We start from the raw sequence: 26,987 nt of genomic DNA, 5'->3' as shown, positions 1-26,987 counted from the left end.
TGGCGCAGCGGTCTAAGCCACTGCATCTCAGTGCTAGAGGCGTCACTACAGACCCTGGTTCAGCGGCTAGAGGCGTCACTACAGACCCTGGTTCAGCGGCTAGAGGCGTCACTACAGACCCTGGTTCAGAGGCTGGAGGCGTCACTACAGACCCTGGTTCAGCGGTCTAAGGCACAGCATCTCAGTGCTAGAGACGTCACTACAGACCGTGGTTCAGCGGCTAGAGACGTCACTACAGACCCTGGTTCAGCGGTCTAAGACACTGCATCTCAGTGCTAGAGGCGTCACTACAGACCCTGGTTCAGCAGCTAGAGGTGTCACTACAGACCCTGGTTCAGCGGTCTAAGCCACTGCATCTCAGTGCTAGAGGCGTCACTACAGACCCTGGTTCAGCGGCTAGAGGCGTCACTACAGACCCTGGTTCAGCGGCCTAAGGCTCTGCATCTCAGTGCTGGAGGCGTCACTACAGACCCTGGTTCAGCTGTCTAAGGCACTGCATCTCAGTGCTAGAGACGTCACTACAGACCCTGGTTCAGCGGTCTAAGGCACTACATCTCAGTGCTAGAGACGTCACTACAGACCCTGGTTCAGCGGTCTAAGGCTCTGCATCTCAGTGCTAGAGACGTCACTACAGACCCTGGTTCAGCGGTCTAAGGCACTGCATCTCAGTGCTAGAGGCGTCACTACAGACCCTGGTTCAGCGGCCTAAGGCTCTGCATCTCAGTGCTAGAGGCGTCACTACAGACCCTGGTTCAGCGGTCTAAGACACTGCATCTCAGTGCTAGAGACGTCACTACAGACCCTGGTTCAGTGGCCTAAGGCTCTGCATCTCAGTGCTGGAGGCGTCACTACAGACCCTGGTTCAGCGGTCTAAGGCACTGCATCTCAGTGCTAGAGGCGTCACTACAGACCCTGGTTCAGCGGCCTAAGGCTCTGCATCTCAGTGCTAGAGGCGTCACTACAGACCCTGGTTCAGCGGTCTAAGACACTGCATCTCAGTGCTAGAGACGTCACTACAGACCCTGGTTCAGTGGCCTAAGGCTCTGCATCTCAGTGCTGGAGGCGTCACTACAGACCCTGGTTCAGCGGTCTAAGGCACTGCATCTCAGTGCTAGAGGCGTCACTACAGACCCTGGTTCAGCGGCCTAAGGCTCTGCATCTCAGTGCTAGAGGCGTCACTACAGACCCTGGTTCAGCGGTCTAAGACACTGCATCTCAGTGCTAGAGACGTCACTACAGACCCTGATTCGATTCACAACCGGCCGAGATTGTGAGTCCCATAGGGAGGCGCACAACTGGCCAAGCGTTGTTAGGGTTTAGCAGGGGTAGGCCGTCGTTGTAAGTAAGAATTTGTTCTTAACTGACTTGCAAAGTCAAATAAAGGATACATTTAACAATCTTGACTGCACTGGGTATTTTAAAATAAATAATACGTATACTGAGCTGTACTGTATGCTTAATTATACTTTCAAAAAAAGAAGGGTTTGGGGTTTAACAACAATTAAAAACAAGGGTTTGGTGTCATAATAAGGATTAAGCAGAAAACAACCTCATACCTACTGTAAAATATAGTGGTGGATCTTTGATGTTATGGGGCTATTTAGTTTCCACTGGTCCCGGGGCCCTTAAGGTCAACAGCATCATGAACTTTACCCAGTACCAGGATATTTTAGCCAAAAACCTGGTTGCCTCTGCCAGGAAGTTTAAACTTGGAAATGTGGATCTTCCAACAAGACAATAACCCCAAGCACATATCAAAACCTACAAAGAAATGGTTAATTGACCACAAAAATCAACATTTTGCAATGGCCATGTCAGGACTTAAACCCCATTGAAAACCTTTGGCTTGAATTACAAAGTGCAGTCCATAAGCACAGATGAAAGATATCAAGGATCTGGAAATATTCTGTAGGGAGGAATGGTCTAACATCTCTCCCAATGTTTTCTCCAATCTCCTAAAACATTTGAGAAAAAGGCTCAATGCTGTTATCCTCGCAAGGTGAGGTATTTAAAGGGATTGAAAACGGGGGTGGTAATAATTTTGACCACTGTAGTTTTTTGAAAAATATATCTTACTTGTTAAGCAAAATGTATTTCTCTGAGAAAATGTCTAAGTATAATTGTCAATATTTTTGGACCATACAATATAGCTTTTATTTTATAGTCTTTTTTGCTAATATTTTTCAAGGGTGTAACTAATACACTAATTTTCGCCCTGACTCTATGCCCATACAGTAACATGTAAAAAGCAGTACTCACAGTTGACCGTATACAGGAGAGCACTCAATAGACCTTTTAGTTATTGATTATAGAAATCAAAATTATTTGTTTGTTTCTCCCAAACGATAACCCTCTGGACAGACTCGGTACATACATGTAATGTCATTCATAGGCTTGGACAAAAAGCTAAACAAAAAAAACAGGAAGAAAGAAAACCACTGCTTCGTGAGACCTTTGCTTTATTACAATGAAGATGTGACAACCAATAACATGACAAACAGAGAGAGAGAGAGAGAGAGAGAGAGAGAGAGAGAGAGAGAGACAGAGAGAGAGAGAGAAGAGAGAGAAGAGAGAGAAGAGAGAGACAGAGAGAGACAGAGAGAGACAGAGAGAGACAGAGAGAGACAGAGAGAGACAGAGAGAGACAGAGAGAGAGAGAGAGAGAGAGACAGAGAGAGGGCTAGTCGACTGGTGGACTACACAGTAGCTTTAGTTACAATCACCATATGAGCCATTAACTTTAACTGTCTGTGTGCCTACAGGTTTTACAATTTAGACTGGTTGTTATTTTAGCTTGTGTTGACTGTTTGGGTAAAGGAGTATGAATAAGCCATATATCAACATCCTCATTACATTCTAACTGGACTTTTATATGAAAGTCAAACATGGGAAAATGATCCGTAGTGTGTACATATAGATACAGGGCCTTCAAAAAAGTATTTATACCCCTTGACTTATTCCACACAGCCTGAATTCAAAATGGATTAGATAGATTTTTTTCTTATCTTCTTCTCACCCATCTACACGCAATACCCCATAATGAAAACGTGTTTTTAGAAATGTTAGCTAATTTATTGAAAATTAAATTCAGAAAAAATCGAATTTACGTAAGCATTCACACCCCTGAATCAATGCATGTTAGAATCATGTTAGAATCACCTTTGGCAGCTATTACACCCGTGAGTCTCTAAGAGCTTTGCACACCCGGAGGAGATGGCTGCCGTTTTACAATCCCCTAAGCAATTGTGCCATTTGTGTGTGTTTTTTTTCGCGTTATTTGTAACTTATTTTGTACCAAATTTTTCTGCCACTGTGTCTTATGACCGAAAGAGCTTCTAAATATCAGGACAGCGATTACTTACCTCGTACTGGAGGAATACCTTTTCTTTAATGAGACGGATGGGAAGGATTTACTTCAGACGCCTGACAAGGCCTTCATCCTCGTCATCCGCAGGAGAAAGAGAGACGGAGATATGGAGGACAAAGGTCCTGGTGCCTTGTAAGGATCGGTCCTATTAGCCAACGTACAATCAATGGAAAATTAACACATATATCCTACCAACGAGTCATTAAGAACTGTAATATCTTATGTTTCACCAAGTCGTGGCTGAACGACAACATGAATAACATACAGCTTTCAGGTTTTACGCTGTTTCGGCAGGATATAACAGCAGCCTCTGGTAAGACAAGGGGTGGCGGTCATGTGTATATTTGTAAACAACATCTGGGGCACGAAATCTAAGTCTCAAGGTTTTGCTCGCCTGAGGTAGAGTATCTCATGATAAGCTGTAGACCACTGTCATGACGTTGCCCTTTTGATCGACATGCTGGAAGGATGAATTTGACTATACCAGCCAGAATATAGCATGAGCTTATAGTATGGCAACTTGGTATGAACTCTGAACTCTTATTCACTAAAGAAGTGATACATCTTAGACGTCGAGTTGTGCGTGGCCTAGGAAAGGACGGACAATTTCTTCAGAACGACAGGGTTCTACAACATATCCGTTCTACCACACAACAGACTACAACGTATCCGCCCAGAGATATTCTTCCAAGGACAAGGGAGATCTCTGCTGGGCAACCCAGCCTTCCATCTTTGACCAACCTATTGAAGCGCAGCTCAGAGTAAATGTATTTTTTGCAATTTCCTTTTCCGAATGGGCGGTTATTTAGAATGCATAAGATTCTGTATTTACGATGGCATAGCTTCATAAGGTCCGATAGAAACCCAATCCTTTTGTTCCTCAGTCTTCCCGGTCTTTCATTCAAACCCAACCCCCTTTCTTTGTGTAACCAGTCGTCATATCGGTTTCGTCCTCTAGGGACGTTTTCTTTTATGACATAATTAGTAATCAAGGTATGATCCATCCTGTGTATATGTAAATCTATGCGATTATTTAGTAAATAAATAATTAAACCAAATTTTGTATTGCTGATTCAACTTGTTAGCCAGGGTTTGTGAAGATAACCAAGAATTTACAGCTTTCAGATGAGACTGAATAAGGTGACGATTAATAATTGACTGCTATTGATATAAAAGATTACCAGGTCTTTAAGAGTTTATTCAGAAGACAACAGCTCTATAAACATTCTTCCGTGGTGCCCCGACTTCCTAGTTAATTACATTTACCTGATTAATTTAATCAGGTAATATTAATTACAGAGAATTGATTTTATAAAATAGCATGTCATATCATTAAATCCATAGCAAAGACACGACGCCACATTATTTACAAAGAGAGTTTATCTATATTCTTCGTAGCTGTCTATTTACTACCACAAACCAATGCAGGCACTAAGACTGCACTCAATGAGCTGTATACGGCCATGAGCAAACAGGAAAACGCTCATCCAGAGGCGGCGCTCCTAGTGGCCGGGGACTTTAATGCAGGGAAACTCATCTCTTTTACCTAATTTCTACCAGCATGTTAAATGTACAACCAGAGGGGAAAAACCTCTAGACCACCTTTACTCCACACAGAGAGATGCACACAAAGCTCTCCCTCGCCCTCCATTTGGCAAATCTGACCACAATTCTATCCTCCTGATTCCTGTTTACAAGCAAAAATTAAAGCAGGAAGTACCAGTGATTCGCTCAATACGGAAGTGGTCAGATGACATGGATGCTACACTACAGGACTGTTTTGCTGCACAGACTGGAATATGTTCTGTGATTTATCCAATTGTATTGAGGAATACACCAACTCAGTCATCAGCTTCATCAATAAGTGCATCGACAACATCGTCCCGACAGTGACCGTACATACATATCCCAACCAGAAGCCATGGATTACAGGCAACATCCGCATCGAGCTAAAGGCTAGAGCTGCCGCATTCAAGGAGCGGGAGACTAATCCGGACGCTTATAAGAAATCTTGCTATGCCCTCAGATGAACCATCAAACAAGCAAAGCATCACTACAAGATTAACTTCCCAGGGCTGCGTGGGACGCTACCGTCCCACCCACAGTTCACACTATTCAACAGCCAGTGAAAAAACAGAGCGCCAAATTCAAAACAATAAAATGTCAAAATTCAAAGTTCCCAAAGATACAACTATTTTACACCATTTTAAAGATAAACCTCTCCTTAATCCAACCACATTGTCCGATTTCAAAAAGGCTTTACGGCGAAAGCATAAGGTTAGATTATGTTAGGACAGTGCCAACACAAGAAAAACCATACAGCCATTTCCAAGCAGGAGAGGGGTCACAAAAACCATAAATACAGCTAAAATTAAGCACTAACCTTTGACGATCTTCATCAGATGACACTCCTAGGACTTAATGTTACACAATACATGTATGTTTTGTTCGATAAAGTTCATATTTATATCCAAAAACCCCATTTTACATTGGCGCGTGATGTTCAGAAAATATTTTTCCTCCAAAACTGCCGGTGAATCAGCACAACAATTTACAAAAATACTCATCATAAACGTTGATAAAATACATGGGCCAGTTGGGCCAGTTGCTGCGGGGGGGGGTGCAGAGCTGTTGGCCGGTGTCGCCAGATGGAAAGCATGGCCAGCCGTAGAGAAATTATTAATGAAATTCTCGATTATCGTGGATTTATCGGTGGTGACAGTGTTTCCTATCCTCAGTGCAGTGGGCAGCTGGAAGGAGGTGCTCTTATTCTCCATGGACTTTACAGTGTCCCAAAACTTTTTGGAATTAGTGCTACAGGATGCACATTTCTGTTTGAAAAAGCTAGCTTTAGCTTTCCTGACTGACTGAGTATATTGGTTCCTGACTTCCCTGAAAAGTTGCATATCACGGGGGCTATTCGATGTTAATGCAGTACGCCACAGGATGTTTTTGTGCTGGTCAAGGGCAGTCAAGTCTGGAGTGAAACAAGGGCTATATCTGTTCTTAGTTCTACATTTTTTGAAAGGGGCATGCTTATATAAGATGTTGAGGAAAGAACTTAACTCTACCTACATGTACATATTACTTACCTCGACTTATCTGTGCCCCCGCACATTGACTCCGTACCGGTACCCCCTGTTTTTAGCCTGTTATTTTACTGCAGCTATTTAATTATTTGTTATTATAATAATAATTTTTTTACTTAACACTTATTTTTCTTAACTGAATTGTTGGGCTTATAAGTTTGGCGCATGAGATAAGATTGCACTTATCTCCCTCACTAGCTTTAAGCACCAGCTGTCAGAGCAGCTCACAGATCACTGCACCTGTACATAGCCCATCTATAATTTAGCCCAAACAACTACCTCTTCCCCTACTGTATTTATTTATTTATTTATTTTGCTCCTTTGCACCCCATTATTTTTATTTCTACTTTGCACTTTCTTCCACTACAAATCTACCATTCCAGTGTTTTACTTGATATATTGTATTCACTTCGCCACCATGTGTCACGTCCTGACCAGCAGAGGGCGTATTGCTTTGTCTAGGTCAGGATGTGGCAGGGGGTTTGTGTTTGTTAAATGTTGGGTGGATGATTGGGACTTCCAATTGAAGGCAGGTGTGTATAGTTGCCTTTGATTGGAAGTCCTATATAGGTGTGTGTGTTTGTCTTTGGGGTTGTGGGGAATTGTTGTGTGCACTGCGTTTGTTTGAGCCTGCCACACTGTTGCTGTTGTGAGTATTGTTTGTTGTTTTGTTTTTTCTCAAGTGGATATCTTACATGTTTTTATCAGTAATAAACATGAGTGTCCACAATCCCGCTGCGCCTTGGTCCTTCTATCTACCATACGACATCTTCAACGACAAGTATGACATTTTCGGTGACACCATGGCCTTTTTTGCCTTCACCTCCCTTATCTCACCTCATTTGCTCACATTGTTCATAGACTTATTTTTCTACTGTATTATTGACTGTATGTTTGTTTTACTCCATGTGTAACTCTGTGTTGTTGTATGTTGTCGAACTGCTTTGCTTTATCTTGGCCAGGTCGCAATTGTAAATGAGAACTTGTTCTCAACTTGCCTACCTGGTTAAATAAAGGACTTGTTCTCAACTAGCCTACCTGGTTAAATAAAGGTGAAATGAAATAAAATAAAATGTATATTGGAAATTGACCGCAAGAAGCCCAAACAGATACCGTATAATGTTTGATTATTAAAACATAATCATTTAAAACCTTGCTTACATTTGTATACGGTCACGTCTCGCTATTATGCGTGGGAATACTTGGGAACAGATTTCTTAAATTAATATCTCTTGGAGCTGTGTTTTTACAGTCTGTAACAATAAAAAAAGTTTATCAATTATTATTTGGGGAACCCTGTTATAGGGTATTGTGTGTAAGTCAGTGACACAAACTCTCAATTTTAATCCATTTTAAATTCAAGTTGTAACACAACAAAATGTGGAAAAAGTCCAGGGGTGTGAATACTTTCTGAAGGCACTGTACTTACAGGTAACTGCCAAAATAAAGGAAACGCTTGATTAAATGAGGGATACAAAGTATATTGAAAGCAGGTGCTTCCACAACAGGAGTGATTCCTGAGTTAATTAAGCAATTAACATCCCATCATGCTTAGGGTCATGTAAATCTTTTAGGGGGGGGGGGTTAGAAGGATTACTTTATCCTATCCCAGGTATTCCCACCTCTTTAAGGAATACCTGGGATAGGATAAAGTAATCCTTCTAACCCCCCCCCCCCTAAAAGATTTAGATGCACTATTGTAAAGTGGTTGTTCCACTGGATATCATAAGGTGAATGCACCAATTTGTAAGTCGCTCTGGATAAGAGCGTCTGCTAAATGACTTAAATGTAAAATGTAAATGTATACAAATTCCCAGTTGCTCCATACTTTGGCTAAAAGAGATCTGTTACTGTGAAAGAATGGTCTCGAAGGATCATAGGGGGTTTAAAGGGTGTGTGTGTGTGTGTGTGTGTGTGTGTGTGTGTGTGTGTGTGTGTGTGTGTGTGTGTGTGTGTGTGTGTGTGTGTGTGTGTGTGTGTGTGTGTGTGTGTGTGTGTGCGCGTGTGTGTGTGAGTGAGAGAGAGAGAGTAATCAGATCTCAACCCAATTGGACACCTATAGGAGATTCTGCAACGGCGCCTGAGACAGTGTTTTTCTCCATCATTAACAAAACACCAAATTATGGAATTTGTCATGGAAGAATACTTGCAGAATCTACGCCAAGGCACATTGAATCTGTTCTGGCAGCTCGTGGCCCAATGCCCTGCTAACACAGGTTATGTTGGTTCTTGTAGGTTGTCCATAGGAAATAGGATACCATAACTTTTGTTATGAGATACTATTCATGCATTGTACCTTCACAGAAATATGTGTTAGGTTCTGAATATACATTTACCTAGAAGGTTACATGATTATACAGTAGTGGATTGTTAAACAACAGTACTGTAATAGCCTCACAAAGGCACCATTTGAATAGATTGCAAAAAGGTTATTTATAGTACTCTGTAATGGAGCCTACTGTCTTCTAACAATGTTAGGTCACTCATACAAGAGCAGCTAGTTACAGGTCCCAATTCAGATTTATTTTTCTTCTAACAAGCATTATAGCATAAAGCAATTTTTACATGACATTTTCACAGTAAAATACTTTTTAATGGATTTATCATGAATCATTTCTTAGCTTATGTAATTGTGTAAATGTTTTTGCACTTCTTTAACCGACTGCTACATCTATTGCATAATTGCAGCACTTTAGTCATCTCGTTCTTTGCACTCTGACTGATGAGACAGTAGAAAATAGGGTCCAGCATGCTGTTGAGTGTCGTCCAGGCAACCAGCACCATGTATGGGTCCCTGAGCTTCACTGCTACGCTACATTCCCCTGGCTCCAGCACCCCTCTGAGGAACATAACAGCCTGGAAGGGGGCGAAGGCCACCACATATGTCACCAGGAGGAGCAGCAACAAGAGGCTGACTTTCCTCCGCTCCCGGGCCAGCAAGGAGGCACTGTCGCGCAGTGCCAAAACAATCTGATGGAAGCAGAAGGTCATGATGAGAAGGGGGAACAGGAAGCCCAGAACTACTCGGGTCAGAGCAACGTGGGCGTCCGCCTGGGCCATGGGTATACCCTCATTACACAGCCGCCTGGAGGAGAAGTCCTGCAGCGCCCCCCTTTGGTGAAGAAGATAGATGTGGATAGACAGTTCTACACACCACAATGCAGCGCAAACTGCCACTGCAGTACGCACCTGCCTCACCCAGTTGAAGTAGAGAGGATAGACCACAGCCAGGTAGCGATCCACTGAGATGCAGCAGAGAAGACCGGACCCGATGTAGAAGCTGTTGTACATCACCACAGACACCAGGCTACAGAGGGTGTCCCCGACGGGCCGACCCAGGGCCAGCTCGATCCATACGGGCAGGGAGACCGTATAGAGGAGGTCTGAGATAGACAGATTCACCAGGTACACGGCCAAGTTGTTTCCTTTCTTCATTAACACCCAGGCCACATACAGAGACAGGCAGTTAGCCGGGAAGCCCACGATGAAGAAGAGGGAGTAGGCTGCTGGGTACATGTGCCCGTCCACCCAGTCATTTTTAATGCAGGCAGAGCCAGACAGGTTAGAATTGGTCTGATTGAGTGGTATTGCAGTTGGGTCCATCTTTGCCCTCGCTGAGTTGTATGTCTCTGGGTGCTATGCGTTGTTGTCACCTATTTTATTTTACTCCTATGGTTCAATGAGAAAATGGATGTTGGAATGCCCTGGTTAAAAGCGTTGGGCCAGTATCCGAAAGGTTGCTGGTTCAAATCCTCGAGCTAGCAAGATGGAAAAAAAAGTGCTGTTCTTCCCAGTTACAACAACAACTGCTCTCCAGGCGCCGATTTGAAATGGATGTTGATTCAGAGGGGTGAAATGTGGAAGGCACATTTCGGTTGAATGCATTTGGTTGTGAAGCTGACTACCCTTTTCCCTTTCTTGTATTCCATGCAAATTATACTCATGATAATACATTTCCTGGAGCTGATGGAGCTGTTGTGAGAATGCCTCTACTGTTGTTTTCAGGACTGTCACTAGTTAACACAGCCATACTGTCAAAATTGGCTACATTCAGTGTTAAGGTTAGGGTTAGGTTTTAAATCAGATTTTAAGAGGAGAAATTGTAGAAATAGACAGGGTTTATATGACTTTGTGGCTATGGTAACTAGTGATGACCAGCATAGATATTTGGTTATTTTTACATTTACGTCATTTAGCAGACGCTCTTTTCTAGAGTAATCATGTCACGGTTGTCGTAGGAATGAGCGGACCAAAGTGCAGCGTGTGTATCGTTCCACATTTTATTTCTACTGTGAAACTATGCAATACATAAATAAACTGAATGACAAAAAACAACAAACCATGACACAGAGGTGAAACATACACTACTCAAAATTAATCTCCCACAAACCCAGGTTGGACAAACACCAACTTAAATATGACCTCCAATTAGAGACAACGATGACCAGCTGCCTCTAATTGGAGATCATCTCAAACAAGCCCACATAGAAATACAAAAACTAGAACAACCAAACATAGAAATACAAAAACTAGAACAACCCAACATATAAATACAAAAACTAGAACAACCCAACATAGAAATACAAAACTAGAACATAACAACATAGAAAAACTAAACTAGAAAACCCCCCTGTCACGCCCTGACCTACTCTACCATAGAAAATAACAGCTTATTATGGTCAGGACGTGACATATCAATAATAAAATAATTGCCATTAAATTGTTATCATTGTTATTGCCATTAAACTAAATTTAGGATATTGATACTACTAAATGACAATTTGGAATCCGTTGCCAAGCTTTTTCATCAACCTGTCACCTAGTCTTTATATGCCAATTGGTCCAGCACCAATCATCAGACAAGTCTAGGTCCAAGAGGCTTCTAAACAGCTTCTACCCCCAAGCCATAAGACTCCTGAACATCTACTCAAATGGCTACTAAGACTATTTTCATTACCCCCCCTCTTTACACCACTGCTACTCTCTGTTGTCATCTATGCATAGTCACTTTAATTAACTCTACCTACATGTACATACTACCTCAACTAACCGGTGCTCCAGCACATTGACTCTGTACCGGTACTCCCTGTATATAGCCTCCACATTGACTCTGTACCGGTACCCCCTGTATATAGCCTCCACATTGACTCTGTACCAGTACCTCCTGTATATAGTCTCCACATTGACTCTGTACCGGTACCCCCTGTATATAGCCTCCACATTGACTCTGTACCGGTACCCCTTGTATATAGCCTCCACATTGACTCTGTACCGGTACCCCCTGTATATAGCCTCCACATTGACTCTGTACCGGTACCCCCTGTATATAACCTCCACATTGACTCTGTACCGGTACCCCCTGTCTACTACACCTGTTGTATTCAGCATTTCACTGTGAGGTCTACTACACCTGTTGTCTTCAGCATTTCACTGTGAGGTCTACTACACCTGTTGTATTCAGCATTTCACTGTGAGGCCTACATCTGTTGTATTCGGCATTTCACTGTAAGGTCTACACCTGTTGTATTCGGCGCATGTGACTAATAAGATTTGATTTGAATTGCTTTCATTTGTGGTGTAATTCTCATTTCTTGAAAAGGCTTAAAATAAAGGTTAAAATCTAAATGTAAAATCTAGACCATAGTCCAAAACAAGTCATGAAGGTAGAGCAGACAAACAGCCTGCTACACGCCGCTGCATCGACCCTGTTATGTCTCCTCTGTCAACATTTGATCACGTAAAGAGTTACGCTGAGACCTTTAACACAGACTCACAGCCTGGGTTCGTAACTTATTATCACACGGACGCCTGTCCAATAGCAGACAGCTCTCACATGTTTTGTTCAGTCATTTTAGATACAAAATGGTATAACCACATTGTATAACCACATGGTATAACCACATGGTATAACCACATGGTATAATCACATGGTATAACCACATGGTATAACCACATGGTAATGGTATAACCACATGGTATAACCACATGGTATAACCACATGGTATAACCACATGGTAATGGTATAACCACATAGTATAACCACATGGTATAACCACATGGTATAACCACATGGTATAACCACATAGTATAACCACATGGTATAAAACATGGTATAACCACATGGTATAACCACATGGTAATGGTATAACCACATGGTTTAACCACATAGTATAACCACATAGTATAACCACATGGTATAACCACATGGTAATGGTATAACCACATGGTATAACCACATGGTATAACCACATGGTATAACCACATGGTAATGGTATAACCACATAGTATAACCACATGGTATAACCACATGGTATAACCACATGGTAATGGTATAACCACATGGTATAACCACATGGTATAACCACATGGTAATGGTATAACCACATGGTATAACCACATGGTATAACCACATGATAATGGTGTAACCACATGGTATAACCACATGGTGTAACCACATGGTATAACCACATGGTATAACCACATGGTATAACCACATGGTATAACCACATGGTATAACCACATAGCAATGGTATAACCACATGGTATAACCACATGGTAATGGTATAACCACATGGTATAACCACATGGTATAACCACATAGTAATGGTATAACCACATGGTATAACCACATGGTATAACCACATGGCAATGGTATAACCACATGGTATAACCACATGGTATAACCACATGGTAATGGTATAACCACATGGTATAACCACATGGTATAACCACATAGTATAACCACATGGTATAGCCACATGGTAATGTTATAACCACATGGTAATGGTATAACCACATGGTATAACCACATGGTATAACCACATGGTATAACCACATGATAATGGTATAACCACATGGTATAACCACATGGTAATGGTATAACCACATGGTATAACCACATGGTATAACCACATAGTATAACCACATGGTATAACCACATGGTAATGGTATAACCACATGGTATAACCACATGGTATAACCACATGTGACCCTATTTGAATGTATATAATCATGTATCTGGAAGTTTTTGATCAAACATGATTTATTATTTTCCGTGTAGTTGGAGTGGGTTTTTTCTCTATTGGCATAGTAGAACCATGAAGGAGGACACTGCTACCTAATTTCCTTCCTATTGGCTTAAAATAGAAACAGCTTTCATTATACATAATGGCAGACATGACGACGTGATGGGTTTGAGGACTGTTAACAAGGTTAAACTATCCTAAACAGGGACCCCAGATGGCTAATTACTCGTGACGGTCCAGATTGCGGATAATTGAAGAACCGACAACTCAGGACGTACACTGAGCTAAATGTCTGACAGATCAAGTTTTATTTAGATGAACTGATATATGTTGTGGCTTATTTTCCACAAAAAAGAAGTAAAACTGAAAGCCTGCAATATACAGTTTGGAGATGATGGTTAATTTTGGGTTGGTTGGGGATGCATTTGCTAGGAAGCTAGGAAGCTAATCGTTTACCTTGTGCCAATCGTGTGAAAAATATATTTTAGTAAGGAGAAGAAAACACTACCGTTTATCCCACACACCCAGTAGACCAGGTAGTGTTGTTCGCCTTTAAGCTTCTCACTGAGTTAGGGAGAGATGTGCTGGGAAGTTTGGTTCTGTACTCAGCATTCTTCCACACCCTTGTCCGACCGTGTATTTCAACTTGTTTATAAGCCAGTTTCAGTTCGCCTGAAGGTCAGGATGTATGAATACTCAAAGAGAGAAAACATGTATTTTGTGACGCGAACGACTTGTTCTCCAGTGGTACAAACACTTTTATATTAGAATTTTGCCACTGTGTAATAACACATACACATAACCACAGGCCCAGGGCCTAGTAACTAGCTTAATCCAGGATTTATTTTCTCTCCAGTAGATTTAAAGGTAATAATTTAATACCCTCTGTTTATATTTCATAAGAGTGATCTCAATTTGATCACTCTTTTGTTGCTGAAAAATGTTCCTGCACCGCAGATGAGCTTTGTTTAGCTAACAGCCTAACCACCGATCAAGCAACATTATGGACTAAACGTTCAAATCATCTTGCTGAAGGATTATTTTTTGGCTGTGACGATGTAGGTCAAATTAAGATGCTACATCTGTAGGTCCATGCTATAGGTCAGGGGCATTCAATTGTTACCCTATGAGGTCCAGAGCCTGCTGGCTTTCTGTTCTACCTGATAATTAATTGCACCATCCTGGTGTCCCAGGTCTAAATCAGTCCTTGACTAGAGGGGAACAATAACAAAATGAAGTGACATAGACCGCTGAGCCACTCGGGAGGCCCTAAGGTAATAATATGTGTCTTTCTTACAATCACATACAGCAAAGAGTTCAGTGAGCTGTTGCTGTAGCCCAAGTAGGTAGCCAGTTGAGTAGGTAGCCAGTTGAGTAGGTAGCCAGTTGAGTGGGTAGCCAGTTGAGTGGGTAGCCAGTTGAGTAGGTAGCCAGTTGAGTAGGTAGCCAGTTGAGTAGGTAGCCAGTTGAGTGGGTAGCCAGTTGAGTGGGTAGCCAGCTGAGTAGGTAGCCAGTTGAGTGGGTAGCCAGTTGAGTGGGTAGCCAGTTGAGTAGGTAGCCAGTTGAGTAGGTAGCCAGTTGAATGGGTAGCCAGTTGAGTAGGTAGCCAGTTGAGTAGGTAGCCAGTTGAGTGGGTAGCCAGTTGAGTGGGTAGCCAGTTGAGTGGGTAGCCAGCTGAGTAGGTAGCCAGTTGAGTGGGTAGCCAGTTGAGTGGGTAGCCAGTTGAGTAGGTAGCCAGTTGAGTAGGTAGCCAGTTGAGTGGGTAGCCAGTTGAGTAGGTAGCCAGTTGAGTGGGTAGCCAGCTGAGTAGGTAGCCAGCTGAGTAGGTAGCCAGTTGAGTGGGTAGCCAGTTGAGTGGGTAGCCAGTTGAGTAGGTAGCCAGTTGAGTGGGTAGCCAGTTGAGTGGGTAGCCAGTTGAGTGGGTAGCCAGTTGAGTGGGTAGCCAGTTGAGTAGGTAGCCAGTTGAGTGGGTAGCCAGTTGAGTAGGTAGCCAGTTGAGTAGGTAGCCAGTTGAGTGGGTAGCCAGTTGAGTAGGTAGCCAGTTGAGTAGGTCGCCAGTTGAGTAGGTAGCCAGTTGAGTGGGTAGCCAGTTGAAAAGGTAGCCAGTTGAGTGGGTAGCCAGTTGAGTGGGTAGCCAGTTGAGTGGGTATCCAGTTGAGTAGGTAGCCAGTTGAGTGGGTAGCCAGTTGAGTGGGTAGCCAGTTGAGTAGGTAGCCAGTTGAGTGGGTAGCCAGTTGAGTAGGTAGCCAGTTGAGTAGGTAGCCAGTTGATTAGGTAGCCAGTTGAGTAGGTAGCCAGTTGAGTAGGTAGCCAGTTGAGTGGGTAGCCAGTTGAGTGGGTAACCAGTTGAGTAGGTAGCCAGTTGACTAGGTAGCCAGTTGAGTGGGTAGCCAGTTGAGTAGGTAGCCAGTTGAGTGGGTAGCCAGTTGAGTGGGTAGCCAGTTGAGTGGGTAGCCAGTTGAGTGCTGATGTCTAATGCATCCACCGAGCCACAACCAGGGATGACTTCGTAGTGATAAAGGGTCTCCGGGAAGATTACCACCTGGTAAGGCAGCCAGCAGAGGATGAATATGGCCAAGACGATGAGTACTAGGTGGGCAGCCTTCCTCTCCGTTCCAGCCTGCCGCCCTGCTCCTCATCCTGCTCGTCTGGTTGTCCCGGAGCACCCGGATGATGTGGTAGCTGCAGAAGGACACAATAGGTACAGGAACCAGGAAGCCCACTATGTTGACAGTCAGGTCGTAGCGCAGCCTCCAGCCGTTGTGGGGGTACGCCATGTAGCACGCCTCCACCCCCAGGTGAGGGGGAAAAAGTGGACAGAGCGGAAGAACTGAGTGGGGAAGCTGAGGAGGCCACTCGCCACCCAGGTAGATTTTCCCTAGCCCAGGCTGGTCTTCTCCCCTTACCTTGGGACGACAGGGGCCGAGCCAGGTACCAGGTACCGGTCCACACTGACCAGCGTGAGGAACAGGACGTTGCAGTAGTAGTTCCTCCAAATGACAGTGTTCACCAGCTGAAACAATGGGCTCGCTGAACAGCCAGTAAGAAGGCAACCACCCAGAACAGCAGGCAGATGATGGACATGTAGGCTGGCTGCATGCAGTACCCCCACTCCTTCTTGGCAATGAGCACACCCTCCATGAGAGGGTCCCTTGACCAGTTTGAGACCGTTTGGGGAGCTGTCCTAAGAGAGATTATGTGTGTCAATGTTGAAGCAAAATGTTATATTATAAAACATCAAAAAAGCTTTTTACGTCAAAAGGTACTAAAAATGTGTACCAGTACTTCTCTATTTTCTCTCAAACCGCTACGATCTGGTTCAAACTAAAGTGGATGGCGAGCTAATGGACTGGGGATTTAAGAGAATGGAATGGCTAATATTGTTATCAGTGAGAGGCTGTGTGTGTTGTTGCCTTCTGAAGCACACCTCAGCTCTTTACATAAATCACTGTGATGTACAGTCATCTAAACAGAGCTGCAGGTAACAGATGGTCCTTCTCTCTAATCTGAAAGACATGGAGCACACTCTCTGTGGACTCTGTCTACATCTCCCTCCTCACAGTACTAAGTCAGCACAGCCTCAGTGAATGCAAAAAAAAATTATGTTTTCAGTCTATCAAAAGGAGAGTAAATGTAGGGTACCTGTGGGAAACAGGGGAGAATATTGTTGATGCTGACTAGTACCACCCAAATAAAATCACATTTTATTTGTCACATACAACAGGTGTAGACCTTACCGTGAAATGCTTACTTACAAGCCCTTAACCAACAGTGCAGTTCAAGAATAGAGTTAAGAAAATATTTACTAAATAAAATAAAGTAAAAAAAAATCTAATCAATCCAATTGTAACACAAGAAATGTACATAACAATAACGAGGCTGTATACAGGGTGTACCGGTATTGAGTCAATGTGCGGTGGTACAGGTTAGTCGAGGTAATTTGTAAAGTGACTCTGCATAGATAATAAACAGTGTAAAAACAAAGGGGGGGGGGGGTCAATGTAAATAGTCCGGGTGTCCATTTGATTAGTTTAGTTGTTCAGTAGTCTTATGGCTTGGGGGTAGAAGCTGTTAAGGAGCCTTTTGGTCCCAGACTTGGCGCTCTGGTACCGCTTGCCATGCCATAGCAGGGAGAACAGTCTATGACTTGGGTGGCTGGAGTCTTTGACAATTTTTTGGGCCTTCCTCTGACAACACCTAGTATATAGGTCCTGGATGTCAGGAAGCTTTGCCCCAGTGATGTACTGGGCTGTACACACTACCCTCTGTAGCGCCTTATGCTAAGCAGTTGCCACATTTTAAGGATCTGGGGACCCATGCCAAATCTCTTGAGGGGAAAAAGGTGTTGTCATGCCTTCTTCACAACTGTCTTGGTGTGTTTGGACCATGAACTTGAAACTCTCGACCCATTCCACTACAGCCCCATCGATGTTAATGGGGGTTTGTCTGCCTTTTCCTGTAGTCCACGATCAGCTCCTTTGTCTTGCTCACATTGAGGGAGAGGTTGTTGTCCTGGCACCACCCGGCCAGGTCTCTGACCTCCTCCCTATAGGCTCTCTCATCGTTGGCGGTGATCAGGCCTACCACTGTTGTGTCATCAGCAAACTTAATGATGGTGTTGGAGTTGTGCCTGGCCATGCAGTCGTGGGTGAACAGGGAGTACAGGAGGGGACTGAGCACGCACCCCTGAGGGGCTCCAGTGTTGGGGATCAGCATGGCAGATGTGTTGTTACCTACCCTTACCACCTGGGGGCGGCCAGTCAAGAAGTCCAGGATCCAGTTGCAGAGGGAGGTGTTCAGTCCCAGGGTCCTTAGCTTAGTGATGAGCTTTGAGGGCACTATGGTGTTGAACGCTGAGCTGTAGTCAATGAACAGCATTCTCACATCGGTGTTCATTTTGTGCAGGTGTGAAAGGGCAGTTTGAAGTGCGATTGAGATTGCGTTATCTGTTGGGGCGGTATGTGAATTGGAGTGGGTTTAAGATTTCTGGCATGATGGTGTTGATGTGAGCCATGGCCAGCCTTTCAAAGCACTTCATGGCTACCGATGTGAGTGCTACGGGGCGATAATAATTTAGGCAGGTTACCTTCGCTTTATTGGGCACAGGGACTATGTTGCTCTGTTTGAAACATGTAGGTATTACAGACTCGGCCAGGGAGAGGTTGAAAATGTCAGTGAAGACACTTGCTAGTTGGTCCACGCATGATTTGAGTACATGTCCTGGTAATCCATCCGGCCCCACGGCTTTGTGAATGTTGACCTGTGAGCAAGACCTTTAAACGTCTGCTACGGAGAGCATCATGACACAGTCATCCGGAACAGCTGGTGCTCTCATGCATGCTTCAGTGTTGCTTGCCTCAAAGCGAGCATGAAAGGCATTTTAGCTTGTCTGGTAGGCTCGTGCCACTGGGCAGCTTGTGGCTGGGTTTCCCTTTGTAGTCCGTAACAGTTTTCAAGCCCTGCCACATTCAACAAGCATCAGAGCCGGCGTAGTAGGATTCAATCGTAGTCCTGTATTGCCTATTTGATGGTTCGTCTGAGGGTATAGCAGGATTTCTTATAAGCTTCCGGATTAGTGTCCCTCTCCTTGAAAGGAGCGGAACACTATATTATCCGTGTCGTCGTTCAGCCAGGTCTCGGTGAAACACAAGATATTACGTTTTTTAATTTCCCATTGGTAGTATAAGTCTTTATCGTAGATCGTCCAGTTTGTTTTCCAATGATTCCGGGTTAGCCAATGATACAGTAGTTGTTCACTCGCTGACTAATTCTCAGAAGGCACGCGGATGATGGGGATTTGGGTCTGGTCTCCGCGAAGCAGTATATCCTTCGCGTCAGACTCATTAAAGAAAATATCTTCCTCCAGTTCGAGGTGACTAATCACTGTTCTGATATCCAGAAGCTCTTTTTGGTCATAAGAGATGGTAGCAGCAACATTATGTACAAAATTAGTTACAAACAATGCGAACAAAATAGTACTAAATAGCACAATTGGTAGGAGCATAAAACGGCAGCCATCCCCTCTGTGTGCCATTTTCCACCCTTTGGAAAAAAAGTGTTAAACAAATCAAAATATATTGAAAAATCTAAAAAGTAGCCGCCCTTTGCCTTGATGACAGCTTTGCACACTCTTGACATTCTCTCAACCAGCTTCACCTGGAATGCTTTTCCACAGTCTTGAAGGAGTTACCTCACATGCTGAGCACTTGTTGGCTGCTTTTCCTTCACTCTGCGGTGCAACTCATCCCAAACCATCTCAATTGGGTTGAGGTCAGGTGATTGTGGAGGCCAGGTCATCTGATGCAGCGCTCCATCACTCTCTTTTTGGTCAAATAGCCCTTACACAGCCTGGAGGTGTGTTTTGGGTCATTGTCATTGTCCTGTTGAGAAACAAATGATAGTCCCACTAAGCGCAAACCAGATGGGATGGCATATTGCTGCAAAATGCTGTGGTAGCCATTCTGGTTAAGTGTGCCTTGCATTCTAAATAAATCACTGACAGTGTCACCAGCAAAGCATCCCCACACCATCACACCTCCTCCTCCATGCTTCACGGTGGGAACCACACATGCGGAGATCATCCGTTCACCTACCAAATTTGAACTCATCAGACCAAAGGACAGATTTCTGGGCCCAAGCAAGTCTCTTCTTCTTATTGGTGTCCTTTAGTAGTGGTTTCTTTGCAGCAATTCAACCATGAAGGCCTGATTCACGCAGTCTCCTCTGAACAGTTGATGTTGAGATGTGTCTGTTGCTTGAACTCTGTGAAGCATTTATTTAGGCTGCAATTTCTGAGGCTGGTAACTCTAATGAACGTATCTTCTGCAGCAGAGGTAACTCTGTGTCTTCCTTTCCTGTGGTGGTCCTCATGAGAGCCAGTTTTATCATAGCGCTTGATGGTTTTTGCGACTGCACTTGAAGAAACATTCAAGGTTCTTGAAGGTCAGTCAATCCGGAAAAATGTTGTGTTTTAAAGTTGGACTGTCATTTCTCTTTGCTTATTTGAGATGTTTTTGCCATAATATGGACTTGGTCTTTTACCAAACAGGGTTATCTTCTGTATACAAACCCTACCTTGTGACAACACAACTGCTCAAATGCATTAAGAAGGAAAGAAATTCCACAAATTAACTTTTAAAAAGGCACACCTGTTAATTGAAATGCATTTCAGGTAACTACCTCATGAAGCTGGTTGAGAGAATGCCAAGAGTGTGCAAGACTGTCGTCAAGGCAAAGGGTGGCTACTTTGAAGAATCTCAAATATAAAATATTTGTTTAACACTTTTTAGTTACTTCATCATTCCATATGTGCTATTTCATAGTTTGGATGTCTTCACTATTATTCTACAATGTAGAAAATAGTAAAAATAAAGAAAAGAGTACTTTATAAAGAGTACTTTATTTTAATTTTTTACTAAATAAGTCCAACTTTAAAACACAACATTTTTCCGGATTGACTGACCTTCAAGAACTTTGAAAGTTTCTTCAAGTGCAGTCGCAAAAACCATCAAGCGCTATGATAAAACTGGCTCTCATGAGGACCACCACAGGAAAGGAAGACCCAGAGTTACCTCTGCTGCAGAGGATAAGTTCATTAGAGTTACCAGCCTCAGAAATATATATATATATATATAGCAGTACCCATTCAAAGTGTTTTCTTTATTTTTACTATAACCCTGTTTTTTTTTACAGTGCACTCAAAACATTGATTTCCTGTTTGGCACGACCAACTGTAATTTGGGGACAAACTGGGGGTGTGCCCCTGACCACAGTCACTCCTGACAACATGTCTAGCCAATGAAAAACATAATAGGAGAGAGTAATGTTCTCCTCCCACACAAAGGAACACAACTTGTCACCACTGGAAAGTCTGTGACACATTCACACATTCACTAATCATCCAGACATTTAGTCAGAGACAACATCATAAATCACTTACCCAGAGTTCACCGGGAGTCTCTGAGTCTTGTTTTAGATTGTCTGACATTGACATGCATTTCAAATGATTCCACAAGACAGCCATGAGTAGGTTTTTTTACTTCAATAATGTTCTCAAAAGTAACACAAAGTTGACAACTTTTCTATATACATTTCTAGTCAATTCTGACTCATTTCTAGAACATTCTGACTCATTTCTAGAACACAATCGGTAGATTCTATTTACACAACTTATTTCACAGAAAACAATATTCATATATTGCACTGAATTAGAAGAAACAGCCCTTCTAAATAACACATTTACTGATAAAGACATTCTAAACTTAAGCATGGCTTTTAAGTTAAAGCACATTGATACTATTAAGGTTATTAGTATAAAATTCAGTCAACTGAGGGCGGGGTGCTGAAGTGTGAAATTCTATCATAGAGACAAAAGTAATATAACTAGTTCCCTTTTAGTGCCTCAAGCTCAAGCCAGCGTTTTGAGCGTGGAAGAGAGCTGGGACCGTTGTGACCCAGTGGCCATCTTCCTCATAGACAACTGTTCAAACACCTCCATTACTTTCTTCCTGAAGTTCTTCCCCACAATCACGTAGAGGACTGGGTTGAGCACGCTGTTGAAGAAGGCCAGGTAGGTAAACACCTGGTTGCAGATATCCAGACTGTTGCTGAGGTTGCAGCCTGAGACGTCCGCTGCCCTCAGGAGGACATCTAGAGCGGTGATCAGGTAGAATGGCACCCAGCAGAGTAGGAAGGCCAGGAGAACAGACAGCATGAGAAAAGTGGCCTTCCTCTCCGTGTGCTCCGGGTTGAATCTCTCCATGGTCTGGTTCTTCAGGGCTCGGATGATCTGACAGGTGCAGTAGGAGATCACCGATACAGGGATGGCAAACCCAAACACGATGAGCGTCACGTTGAACACCAGCTCCATCTTGGGACTGGGGTAGTCCAGAAAGCAGGCGGTCACCTCGAAGTCTGGAAACCACTTCACCGCTCTGAAGAGCATAGTCGGGGTGCCCAGGAGCAGCCCGAAGCCCCACACTAACAAACAGCCCAGCTTGGCGTAGGAGGGCCTCCTCATCCTCCCGTGGCTCATCGTATGCACTAGCGCCACACAGCGGTCCACACTGACCAGAACCAGGAAGTAGATACTGCAGTAGGCATTCATCTTGATGCCCACGTTGACCAGGCGACACAGCAGTGGGCCGAAGGGCCAGTTGAAGCCGTTGGCCACATTGACGGCCCAGAAGGGGAGGCAGGAGACCAGGAGCAGGTCAGCGGCGGCCAGGTTACTCAGGTAGATCTCTGCTACGGTGCAGGACTTCTTATGCAGGCAGAAGACCAACAGGACAAAGACGTTACCCAGAATCCCCAGGACACTGATGGCCAGGATGTAACTCGGTTGCATGGTGTGGAGCCAGTCCCACCCCTCAGCGAATAGGCAGTGGCTGGTATTGGTACTGTTCCTTCCTGTCCTGTCTGTAGAGTTGGTGATTATGTTCATTTTGGAGCTGTAGAGAAATACATTGTGTAAATGTAACAGGGGTTGTTCAAGGAGGGGGAGGGGAGGGGGGGTTACATGGCAGATTCCGTTCCTGGACAGGTGACTCTCAGTAGGCATTCATTTATAAAGTTTACGGTATAATCTAGTACGTTAGTCACATGCTCATGCTGGTTGTGTCATAACATCCGGTCCTCATGCACTTGTGGTGATGGGAGCTGCGACTCATGTGGTTTATAATTCAACAGAATATGGAACTTCCACATGGGACTTTTATTTGTATTATTTATTCAAGTCATCATGAGGAAGTTGTCTTATTAAACTATTATACAAGTGGCTAAGTGGTTGTTTCAGTGTGCTATTCATTATGCATATCTTTTATATGCATTTCTTGTAAATATCATATACGTAGACCGGAAATAAAAAAAACGCTCAGGTAGCGAAAAATAAAATATTAATGAAAGTTCAAGTGAGGATCAATATCTCTTGTCATGAAAACATTTGGGAGCCACATTGCCCCATGATTATTCTCAGCATTACTTATCTTTTCATCACTGTTTGTCCATCAGTATCATCATCGTCTGCGACTGTCGGCTGCGACAGGCCCGATATTCTTTGAAAAGGCAATAAAATCTTATACATTTGTGCTGCTGGAGGATTGGTACACACATTATTTGCTCAAAAATAAACATAAATCTGTATCTGTCCACCGAATGCTAATTTACTTTTTTATAGAGATGAAATCCCTTCAATATGAGGTATTAAGAGACTATTGAAAGTACTGTCTCTCTCCCCATGCTGTCAAACCACATATTACTGTTCACATCCCTCAATCTGTTTGAGGAGTTTTAGAGTTTAACCACAGAAAGTGCTCTCCTTTTTGTCTGTTAAAAAGTCTGACAACATAAACAATTTTCTTGTTTCTAAGTTGGATTCGAAAATGAGAGGAGAGGCAGCAATTCAATCAAGTTTACCCTAAATATGATCTGAACAGCAAATTTACTGTGATATAACTCTCCACTCATTTATAATTTTCTTGCGTTAGTGACAAACCTATGTTATAAACGTTAAAGATACAGTACTTCGTCTTACAAACCTTGTTGGCTGGAGCAGGAGTCCTCTGGTCTCAGTGTAAATCCAGATGTGCCGTGCGTCTGGTCAGTCAAGACGTTTCCCTCCAGGCTCCTCTACCCTGATTTATTCTCTTTAAGGAGGGAGTCCATCATGGAAGTGATGTCACTGAAAATCTGTGCTTTTTTTTTTCCCCCTTTTCCCCTAATTTACTGAAATTCTGTCTGGTTGATCTTGTTTATAATTTTCTGCCCTATCTCATACTCCAATTTTTATAGGACTTTGATGGAATTCCCCTCGATTTAAGTGTGTTTTGGATATCGACTGACATCCCAGCTGTTGTTTTGGTCATCCTACCACAACCTAGCATTATTGAGAAAGAAAACAAACTCTGAACTTCAGTTGCTTAAAAAACAATAAATCTTTACTAATTCATTACTGATGCTGGACAACTTATTTGTATTGCTTTTAAATCTTTTTTATGAATTTTTATCTTATTAACACTTTGTTCTAGCTATTTGTGTAGGTAGCTATCAAGTAAACACAAATGAAACATTTGCCACACACAATGACTTACACTAGAGTTAAGCCTACATACCACGCTCCTATTTAGTGTCAATGTTAGACCCAAACCACTTGATTATTTTCTGTACATTCACGGCTGGATTGCGTTTTTAGGTTGTAAATCTAATATCCCTCTGTGAACAACCTTGAATTCAAACAGGGTGGGGTGTCGTCAGAGGGGAACAGCAAGGCCGTGAAACAATAAGCCATCAAGTCTTTCTAATTAGTATCAGGAAGAGCACAATCAAGGGTCAAGGGTCAGAGCACAAAACAATGATCCATTACGTGTGTGTGTGTGTGTGTGTGTGTGTGTGTGTGTGTGTGTGTGTGTGTGTGTGTGTGTGTGTGTGTGTGTGTGTGTGTGTGTGTGTGTGTGTGTGTGTGTGTGTGTGTGTGTGGTCAGTTCACATACTCCAATGTAATCAGAGGTAACTGGAATAGTACTTTTTCTAATTTATTGGGTGTTTGAACTTTAATGTTATTGTTGAAAGATATTTATTAGAGAATGTACCTCTTGAGAGGAAGTGCATAATACAGTGTTTACATTCAACATGATTTTGTGATTCCCACCACAGTAATGATGCCATCACTATTTTAAATACATTAAACAGATAAAAAGTACCTCTGTGGAAAGGGGTAATGTTGGTCATCTGTTTTATAGTCATGTCACAGCACGAGGCAAGGTTCAAGGTGCGAAGTGAAGTGTAGGTTTATTCAAATAATAAGGTGATAGAGTCCAAAATCCCGAGGGCTGTTGGGAAACAAAACTAAACTAAACAGCCATTCATGCACAGAACAGAGTCAATAGGAGATGCACTGCTGTAAATAATTATGTTTATGTCATTCACATGCCTGGCCTCTTGTCCTGCGTTGTCAAGTATTTGCATTTGTCTTGGCATTTATCTAATACCAAGAGCTTTTCCACAGTTAGGATCCAACTTGCACTGTCCTGTAATAATAAACATATAACAAATATTCCAGAGCAGCTTTTCCCATCTTCGTAACATTGAAAAAATCTGAAACTTTTTAATCCCAAAATTATGCAAAAAAGCTAATCCATGCTTTTGTCACTTCAAGATTAGACTACTGCAATGCTCTACTCTCTGGCTACTCGGATAAGGCACTAAATTAAATTCAGCTAAATATGGCTGCTAGAATCTTGACTAGAACCAAAAAAACTATCATATTACTCCAGTGCTAGCCTCTCTACACTGGCTTACTGTTAAGGATGAGGCTGATTTCAAGGTTTTACTGCTAACCTACAAAGCATTACACGGACTTGCTCCTACCTATCTCTCCGATTTGGTCCTGCCGTACATACCTACACGTACGCTACGGTCACAAGATTCAGGCTTCGTTACTGTCCCTAGTATTTCTAAGCAAACAGCTGTAGGCAGGGCTTTCTCCTATAGAGCTCCATTTTTATGGAATGGTCTGCCTACCCATGTGAGAGACGCAGACTCAGTCTCAACCTTTAAGTCTTTACTGAAGACTCATCTCTTCAGTAGGTCCTATGATTAAGTGTAGTCTGGCCCAGGAGTGTGAAGGTGAACGGAAAGGCTGGAGCAACGAACCGCCCTTGCTGTCTCTGCCTGGCCGGTTCCCCTCTCTCCACTGGGATTCTCTGCCTCTGACCCTATTATGGGGGCTGAGCCACTGGCTTGCTCGCACTCGCCCATCCTTCCTGTCTGGGCTGTTCTTATGCACAACGCATCGCAGAGTGCCTGGATACAGCCTTTAGCCTTTAGCGGTATCCCGGATACAGCCTTTAGCCTTTAGCCTTATCCTGGATACAGCCTTTAGCCTTTAGCCGTATCCTGGATACAGCCTTTAGCCTTTAGCCATATCTTGGATACAGCCTTTAGCCGTATCCTGGATACAGCCTTTAGCCTTCAGCCGTATCCTGGATACAGCCTTTAGCCTTTAGCCGTATCCTGGATACAGCCTTTAGCCTTTAGCCGTATCCTGGATACAGCCTTTAGCCTTCAGCCGTATCCTGGATACAGCCTTTAGCCTTTAGCCGTATCCTGGATACAGCCTTTAGCCTTTAGCCGTATCCTGGATACAGCCTTTAGCCTTTAGCCGTATCCTGGATACAGCCTTTAGCCTTATCCTGGATACAGCCTTTAGCCTTCAGCCGTATCCTGGATACAGCCTTTAGCCTTTAGCCTTCAGCCGTATCCTGGATACAGCATTTAGCCTTTAGTCGTATCCTGGATACAGCCTTTAGCCTTTAGCCGTATCCTGGATACAGCCTTTAGCCTTTAGCCGTATCCTGGATACAGCCTTTAGCCTTTAGCCGTATCCTGGATACAGCCTTTAGCCTTTAGCCGTATCCTGGATACAGCCTTTAGCCTTCAGCCGTATCCTGGATACAGCCTTTAGCCGTATCCTGGATACAGCCTTTAGCCTTTAGCCGTATCCTGGATACA

At 43.3% G+C, this 26,987-nt stretch overlaps 2 protein-coding genes across 3 annotated transcripts in view; one reads left to right on the top strand and one right to left on the bottom strand.

The window, feature by feature from the left end:
- The window catches only part of slc4a11 (solute carrier family 4 member 11), a 110,625-nt gene that overhangs the window by 42,052 nt on the left and 41,586 nt on the right, over positions 1-26,987 (top strand). The gene's annotated exons all lie outside the window — the stretch shown is intronic.
- On the bottom strand, positions 21,500-24,091 carry LOC115173054 (B2 bradykinin receptor). Of its 2 annotated transcripts, none has more exons than XM_029731041.1 (2): positions 24,017-24,091; positions 21,500-23,533 (listed from the first exon to the last, which is right to left on the bottom strand). In XM_029731041.1, exon 2 carries the CDS (start codon positions 23,038-23,040, stop codon positions 21,889-21,891), a length of 1,152 nt encoding a protein of 383 aa, XP_029586901.1. In that variant the 5' UTR covers positions 23,041-23,533; positions 24,017-24,091; the 3' UTR covers positions 21,500-21,888. The 2 variants fall into 2 exon arrangements, with proteins under 2 accessions (XP_029586901.1, XP_029586902.1); XM_029731042.1 differs by having other exon boundaries at positions 21,500-22,930; positions 24,017-24,083.

Source organism: Salmo trutta, chromosome 33 (genome assembly GCF_901001165.1).
Source record: "Salmo trutta chromosome 33, fSalTru1.1, whole genome shotgun sequence".
Lineage (NCBI taxonomy): Eukaryota > Metazoa > Chordata > Actinopteri > Salmoniformes > Salmonidae > Salmo > Salmo trutta.
The sequence above is the reverse complement of the archived record's forward strand: the minus strand, read 5'-3'. Positions and strand labels throughout refer to the sequence as shown.

Excerpts from the sequence above, each read along its gene's own strand:
- LOC115173054 (XM_029731041.1), bottom strand. The coding sequence starts at position 23,040 with ATGCCTACTGAGAGTCACCTGTCCAGGAACGGAATCTGCCATGTAACC.